At 42.2% G+C, this 7,978-nt stretch overlaps 1 protein-coding gene across 1 annotated transcript; it reads left to right on the top strand.

Moving 5' to 3' along the window:
• Positions 1-39: 39 nt before the first annotated feature.
• S1PR1 (sphingosine-1-phosphate receptor 1) lies at positions 40-3,677 on the top strand. The gene has a single exon (XM_003208653.4). It carries the CDS (start codon positions 968-970, stop codon positions 2,105-2,107), a length of 1,140 nt encoding a protein of 379 aa, XP_003208701.1. The 5' UTR covers positions 40-967; the 3' UTR covers positions 2,108-3,677.
• The last annotated feature ends 4,301 nt before the right edge of the window (positions 3,678-7,978 follow it).

Here is a 7,978-nt window from a genome sequence, read left to right as displayed (position 1 = left end):
CGCGGAGCTGTGCCGCCGGACTCGCCCCTCCGGCTTTGCTCCGCATAGGCTGTAATTTGATGGCTCTGAACGATCTTCTTCTCCTACCTGATTTCGCACCTTAAATTCCTTTTAAGTGTCTACTAGAAAGGGCCTGCACGTAAAGGGAGTTCCCTCTACATCTGCATTCCTTAATCGTATTCATTTTCAAAGCATACGATGCTAATTATTTGCAACACGAAGTTCTTTTTTCCTTTCCTTTGTGTCAGACCCACAGAACAGGTTGCTGTGCGGGCTATTTACTTACTTGTCTCGTTTCTCTCAACTTCTCCCAGCTCCCTAACGCATGCCCCTACTGCTCGGCCGGGGCACCTCTCCTGTTTACAGCTCTGGATGCTCTCTCGCACATGGCTGAATTACCTTCAGCACAGTAAATTGCTTCCCGGCCCCTCCCGAAACGTGTTCAGACTTTCAGAACAGAGGCAAATCGAGCTCTCCTGTCGAAAAATATCTTTGCAGGCTTCTGTGCGTCTGCAGTTAAAGCAAGTCAAGCCCATTTCCCTTTTTAAATCTCTGCTGTTGTGTGTGCACTGTTTCCTGCTGAAGAGTAAGTTAGGCTGGAACCTGCTGCTGGACAGCTTTCAGGTCTTTCACGCTGGAAGAAGTCCAGCAGTGCGGTCTCTGCTGACTCCAGCTTTACCTGTACAGGTAAAGTTGTCTTACTGGCTTTAGCTATTTAGTATGCCTAACTATCTTTTAAGCATATCGTAACAGATGAATAAAAACTGCCTTTTCTGTGATTGCACTTGTGATTCTGACGAACAATCAAATCAGCTGATCATCGTTTCTGGTTTGTTACATGCTTTTTTTGCCATCCCGTAACATGGGCTTTGCCTCTTGTTCTCAGGACTGCTGCTTGTGAGCGTGTGCAGGAGCGCTGGGAGCTGCGAGGCCACCACGGGTTTGTGCTCTGTGTCTTGTTGGCACCATGAGCTCTGGCACCACCGCCCCAGTGAGGGTGGTCAGCAGTCTCGCCAACACCGACGTCAACTATGTCATCAAAGAGCACTATAATTACACGGGAAAGCTAAATGAGAATGCGGACAGTGGAATAAAAGTGACGTCGGTGGTTTTTATCATCATTTGCTGCTTTATAATCTTAGAGAACATTTTTGTCTTGCTCACCATCTGGAAAACCAAGAAATTTCACAGACCAATGTACTATTTCATTGGGAACCTGGCTCTTTCGGACTTGCTGGCTGGCGTGGCTTACACTGCCAACCTCTTGCTCTCCGGACACAAAACTTACAGCCTCACCCCTTCCCAGTGGTTCGTAAGGGAGGGCAGCATGTTTGTCGCCTTGTCAGCTTCTGTGTTCAGCTTATTGGCCATCGCCATTGAGAGATACATCACCATGCTGAAGATGAAGCTCCACAATGGCAGCAACAGCTTCCGCTCTTTCCTGCTGATCAGTGCCTGCTGGGTTATCTCTGTGATACTCGGAGGACTCCCGATCATGGGCTGGAACTGCATCAGCCTCTTGTCAAACTGCTCCACAGTGCTGCCGCTCTACCACAAGCACTATATTCTCTTTTGCACCACAGTTTTCACTGGCCTGTTGCTATCTATTGTTGTCCTCTATTGCAGGATCTACTCCATGGTGAGGACTAGGAGCCGTAGGCTGACATTTCGAAAAAACATTACCAAAGCTACCAGGAGCTCAGAAAAGTCACTAGCCTTGCTCAAGACAGTGATCATAGTCCTGAGTGCCTTCATTGCTTGCTGGGCTCCCTTGTTCATCCTGCTTTTACTGGATGTGGGCTGTAGAGTGAAGACATGCCCCATCCTGTATAAAGCAGAGTATTTCTTAGTGCTGGCCGTGCTCAATTCAGCCACGAACCCTATCATCTACACCTTAACTAACAAAGAAATGCGGAGGGCTTTCATCAAGATTCTGTGCTGCTGCAGATGTCCCCCCACAGACTCGGGGACTAAATTCAAGAGGCCGATCATCGGAGGGATGGAGTTCAGCCGGAGTAAGTCCGACAATTCCTCCCACCCACAGAAGGAGGAAGGCGACCGTCCTGAAACCATCATGTCTTCAGGCAACGTTACCTCATCTTCTTAGGAGTGACCGTGGAGGTGTTTAGAGCCTTCCTCTGAAACTGGGAGCCGAGGCACCTCCTGCTCGCTGCAGCAGTGCTGGGCTGAGAAGCGAGTAGCATTAGTTCTAACGAGGCCAATGGTGCACTTGCGAGGCTGGAGTTCAAGAAATGGGACACGCTGTTCTGGCTCAAAAATCCATTTCCCTGGAGCATGTTTTGTCTTTGCACTGAGGCAGCTCAGGATTGTCAGGCGCATTCATATCCTGAGATCTCCTTAGTAACTCTGAAAGACTGATGCCTTGGGGAAGTGATGCCTGGTGTGTGCAAGAGAATGAGAGTCGGGGAAGAGGCAAAGGGAGAATGAATTCTTTTTTTTTCTTTTTTTTTTCCCTGTGAGAAGAATGTGAAGTTATTTTTCCTTTACTTGCAGCAAACCACTGACACAAAGCTCTTTCTGTACTGGGTTTAGTGGTGGCTCGTATAGTTTGTCAGAAGTGTTTGTTTAACACGTAACAAGGAAAGAGATCATGCAGGTATAATTTATACCAAGGGCAACCATAATTTGACATCACCTTCCACAGTTTTTAGTTAAATAGTAAGGTTTTATTTGCAGAGTCCAAAGCTGTTGGAGTTTTATTTAGCAAGATTATAGCTGTGAATTTTTGTTGGTGGTCCATATTACATTTGAAGACCAAGAGCAGGCTCTGTAGTTACACTCACTTAAACAATTCCATGACTGTGTCAGATTTCATGGAATCGCTCAGAGCAGCATTTGGCCCCACGTGTTGTTTGCCATGTTGTTATATAGCATTAAATAAACTGCATTATTGTGACAAAATGCGAGGTAGAACTAAAGGTCACTTCTCATAAAGATGACAGAGAGTAAATCTAATAGAATAAAATTCTGTTGACAGCAGCAGGATTTTTACTGAGGTTAAAAAGAGCTAAAAACTGAAGGCAAAGGTTAGTGTCATGTGACAAAGACAAAAGGTAAAGATTGGTTACATCGCCTGAAAGGAAAGCCTGGAGTTTCAGACAAGTAAGATTTCAAGTGAAATGACTATAGATAAATGCACTTCCATAACAAAAATGCAACACATTTTGGCACATTTTATTAATGTTCATAATTGCAGGAAATCTGTTTGTATTTTATCAGTTCGTGGCTTCATGGGAGAAGTGCCTGTCGTTAAAATGAATGTATTTGTTTTACAGTATCGTTTTTACTTCTCTGGTTTTCTAACCTGTGCTAATGGGGTTGAATGTGTACAATGTAAATAAGTTAATGAGATACAGGAGTCTTCACGCACCTAGAGTATTACTATAACAAAAGTGGTATATCTGGGATAGCTGAGAGCAACTGACTGATTTACAGTTACGGACAACTCCTAGAAGTGCTATTTTGTAAAAAAAATAAAATAAAATAAAAATTATTGCTTTTGTAGTAAAACTTCCAGTGCAATTAAATTGATTTTTTTTTCTGGTTTAAAAATAGTATTTAATATGTTTCTGACTTCTGTTGTTCAATTTGCACATAGCTTTATTGACTTCTAAACATTAATAAACTGATTTTTGTAAAGATTCTGTTATCACAGTACTGGTACTTTGGTACTGCTGTGGGGATTTTGCACTGCGTGTGGTAATGTTGATGGAAGTTGTTGACAGAACTCATGGAAATTATTCCTTGATTTCAGTACGATCTGGATTAAGCTATTTTTGTGAATGTCTTTTTGGTCAGTAGAGACCTAAGATGCATGCTGCCACTGGCAAGGTCATGTAAGATACAAAATGAATTCTATACTGTGATCTTTCGTGGGTGTGCACTGCATCAATGAAATGCCATTAGGAGAATCTTTACAGTAGCATGCCTACAGATGTTGTTTTTGTTTTTTGTTTTTTTTCAACTGCTACTGGAATACAAGCAGAAAAAAATAGGTGCCTGCCAATGTTGCCATGACCTGGAGTAGAATAAGTGAAATTATTACCTTAAATCACTTACACCATTCATAACCTTAATTCTTAGCTTATTGCAATATCAGGAAATACTTAAGAAGCAGACCAGTTGGAGCTCCACCTGGTGCAGCAGCACACGCTGTGACCGTGTGCTTGAATACATGCCGCATGACTTCTTCCCAAGGCCTGACTTCCATTTCCTCTCTTGCTGCCATTCCTGCTCAGTCTTGCTTTTAAGTTTCACGGCACTTGTACAGGATGCAGTTGGAGTGTGAAGATAAAGCTCACCTTCTCATAGTGTATGTCATCACTGTGCAAGCTTTACTGTGGGAAACTGCAGCGTGCTCAGTAAGGAAGGCTTTGGGTCACAACCTCACTTCCTGAAGGAAATTCCAAAAATGCCCTGAAGACAAAAGAGTGGAAACAGGGTGGAATTTCTCTCCATCTGTCTGCCTGTACGGAAGGAATGATTTCATGTGTGCTCACTTCCTAGGCTTTTCATTAGTGACCTGAACAGAGCTGGAAAAAAATGTCAAATCTGTATTTGTGCACCAGATAAAGTCTTTCTTGTGTCAGGCCCGCACTGGGGCAGCGACAGCTTATGCAGGGTGCTGATAGTTATGGGGAAAAGCATTGCCTGATCTCAGGGATAAAGCTGCACCTACACAGAGCACCAGAAGTATAAAAATCATAGAAGTCCAAGTAAAGCCTTCAACATGCTACCAGTAAGTAAAGGCACTGTATGGGGATGTGGCTTCTGGTTTTTATTTGAACTCTCGTCTGGCTTGGCAAGAAAGTTTTTCTCTAAAGGACTGGGGCTCTCCTGCCTTAAGGACATCCAGGTAATTTTTCCCCCCACCGGGTTGACACCCTGTGCCAAGGGATGAGCAATGCTGCAGCACCCCTGCGTCACAGGCTGTTGTGACTCCCACCACCATTATCTGTGTACTGGAAGCTGATAGCCCACAGGTGAGTCACTTCCATTCTCTTTTCCTTTGTTTTCTTGTCCTTTTATCTGTCTTATCTAATAGCATTGCAGGCCTTTGGGGGAAATGACTGCTTCATCCCACGAAAGCGGCTGCGTGATGGTAGCCCTGTTTTGCTAGGGAGCTCAGAATCTTACGTAATTCATGCAATAAAAGAAACACAAACGGCAGTGCATGGCACTGAGCCATGGGAAGCGTTTCCTACACTCCTGACCAAGATGACTGAAATCCATTTCCTTCATAAGCAGGCCACGTCTATGCATGTAGAAAAAAAAACTCACACAGAGAACAATAACTGTAATGAAATCACAATAAGAGTTAGGGGAAAAAAAGGCCATTTGTATCTCTTGACACTTCTTATAGGAGAAGGCTCCCTAGCTACAGACACCCATCACAACAAATCAGCAGGCTAGGCCAGTTGTGCTGTGATCAGTTCTGAAACGTGCAATGCAGAAAGCACTGTTCTGGGCCCCAGAGTGCCTTGAGCAGGCACTGAAAGGGCAGTCAGCTTTGTCCTTTTGTTGGCCAAGTGACAAACTGGCAGAGGAGACTCTCTGAGAGCTGAAAATGTACATTATCCCAGATGTCTCAGTGAAATAAAGTAGCCTGTGTTCTTAGGAGAAACCTGACCCTTTGATTAATATTCTTGTTCCTAGCCCTTCTTCCAGTGTAAGGAAAAGAACAGGGATGGAAAATGATCATAAATTCTCTGCTGCTTCTCATCTATGTATGTCTGTGTAGGACCTCCATGTAGCTCTGCACTACAGGGCTGGCAGACAGGACCAAAACTATGGGAAGTAAAAATGTAAGAATACTATTATCTATCCTTCTTTTACTCTTTGAGCTAAGAGCAAGACAGGGTTTGCCTAACTGTAATACTGCCTGATTCCTAATTTTGGCCTGGAAGATCTTAATACTGATTGCATTTTGTGTATGAAGAGTCAGATTGACAAAGCATCTAAAAATGTAGAACAAAGCTATGTAACCTACTCAGCTCTGAAGTGCTGGAAATTCCCACAAGAACAGGGTTGTTTATGGGGTTATGAGTTTCCCCAGGAAAACATTTACTGTATTCTAATAATTCTTGTTATATTTCTTGGAAAATTAAATCCCACTCCAACTGAACCTTCAAGGATTTCAGAAACAAAGCCCATCTAAAGTCAGTTCCTGTAATGTGCTTTCACAAAATGTTCTAATCCCATATTTTCATTTACAGATGGAAAGAGTTTGTTTGTTCTCGATGGTGTAACTTATTCTAATAGAACATTATTTCTTTTATGCAATTTGCAAGAATTGCATAGAGTGAAGATATTTCCCCTTAATTACTACTCTGAGTAATAATTGTTACTTTATACATGGGATTTTCTAAAATTCTGTTTCTATAATAATTACTAGTTATTAAATTGACCTTGCAAAGATAAGGTTGGTGTAAGAATCTGTAGTACAGCTAACTTGTTCTAGTACAAGCTTCATGCTGAAAAGGTCTAGAAAGACCTAAAACTCAAACATCTAAGATTAATTAAGACATTAACAGAAAAAATATTTTGAGGGAAAATTGGGCACGTGATCAGTGTAGTCTTAGAGGTGAATATCAAGGATCCTCTCCCAGGCAGGAAGAGGGTGGCACATTCCTGTGTCTGCTACTCACCCACAAATTCTGAGAGATGTGTCAAAAGCAGCATTTTCCAAACAGAACTTGCCAAGCAAAGCTCTGCATAGCCAGATTTCACTCTACCAAAAAATCTTGTCCCTGAGTTAAACAGGAACTATTTTCTTGTGCTCAGAAGTGCCCCTGTTACCTTCACAGTACAAAAAGGCAGGAAATCACATCAACCACACCCAGGAATTCTGTGGGCTTGGAAAAGTCCTAATAAAGCAAAGCAGACAAAGCTCCATCAGCCCTCTGTGGACCTCTTGCCAAGCCTGGTTAGCATTTACATAATGGAAACCTGCACAAAGGCCAATTTTTTTTTTTGAGCTTAAGTGAATGATCACTTTGAGGAGATTCATCTTTAAATGGGTAGTACAACAAGGATACATTTAAATGGCTCATCAGAGAAACACAGTTAATGCCAGATTAAATATTTACGTGTGTATGTAGCTTTTGCAATGCTTATTCATAATCACACTTCTCTGCTAAAAGTGGGCTCACATTCAGGCAACACGACTTTCTATAAGTAATGAACATTTGGAAACTGTGGGCTAGGGGGGAATACAGAGCTAAAATTATCTGCTAGGCTCTATGATATCATCAATGAAAGCAGTCTCTTCCTGGGAAAAATCTTTGGTTTGAATCAGTGCTGACAGCTGAAACTTTCTGGTGCTAGTCTGAGCTACCCGCTAAATGTTATTTTGCTCCCTCAAGCGCATACACTTTGTGTTAACCGAGACTTCTTGATTTAGCAGGACACTGCCGTTAATTGCTGGAATACTCTCCCACAGAAATTCGCATCTTTGTCAAGCACCTATGGTTATGTAATGTGAAGGTGAGGTACATTAGTGATATAAGCAATGGAAACAGAATGTATGTGGTTAAAGAAAACGTGCAATGATGATTTTCTCTGAATGACCTAGCAGACAATTTCAATGTGGGTCATTTATTGCCCATTGCAGTATCTCCTTGTGCTTTGTAGTATGGCTGCTGTTGTATCACTGTTAGCATAAGGTGGGAAAATCAACCAGAGATATTTTTAGTAATACCTTCAACTTTATCTTTGTAGTTAGAAGAATGAACGATATCTTGACTGAAAAACCCTTTCTGAAGGGACTATTATAGAAAAACAGCTCGCTAAAAACCTGTATTATTACTTCTCTTGCTTTCAGAGAAGACACAATTATGGTCTAACAATTTCTTCTAATCTATTGGCCATTCAGATTTCTGTTGCAAGAAAAGAAATTAAGCTGTTTCCCGAACACAATCTCCTTTAGCTGTTCGTATTTTCACTGCAACTCCCACTT

The sequence above is a fragment of the Meleagris gallopavo genome, chromosome 10 (genome assembly GCF_000146605.3).
Source record: "Meleagris gallopavo isolate NT-WF06-2002-E0010 breed Aviagen turkey brand Nicholas breeding stock chromosome 10, Turkey_5.1, whole genome shotgun sequence".
Taxonomy (NCBI): domain Eukaryota; kingdom Metazoa; phylum Chordata; class Aves; order Galliformes; family Phasianidae; genus Meleagris; species Meleagris gallopavo.
The sequence above is the reverse complement of the archived record's forward strand: the minus strand, read 5'-3'. Positions and strand labels throughout refer to the sequence as shown.

What these genes read in the sequence shown, in the direction of transcription:
- S1PR1 (XM_003208653.4), top strand. Translation starts at nt 968, where the DNA reads ATGAGCTCTGGCACCACCGCCCCAGTGAGGGTGGTCAGCAGTCTCGCC.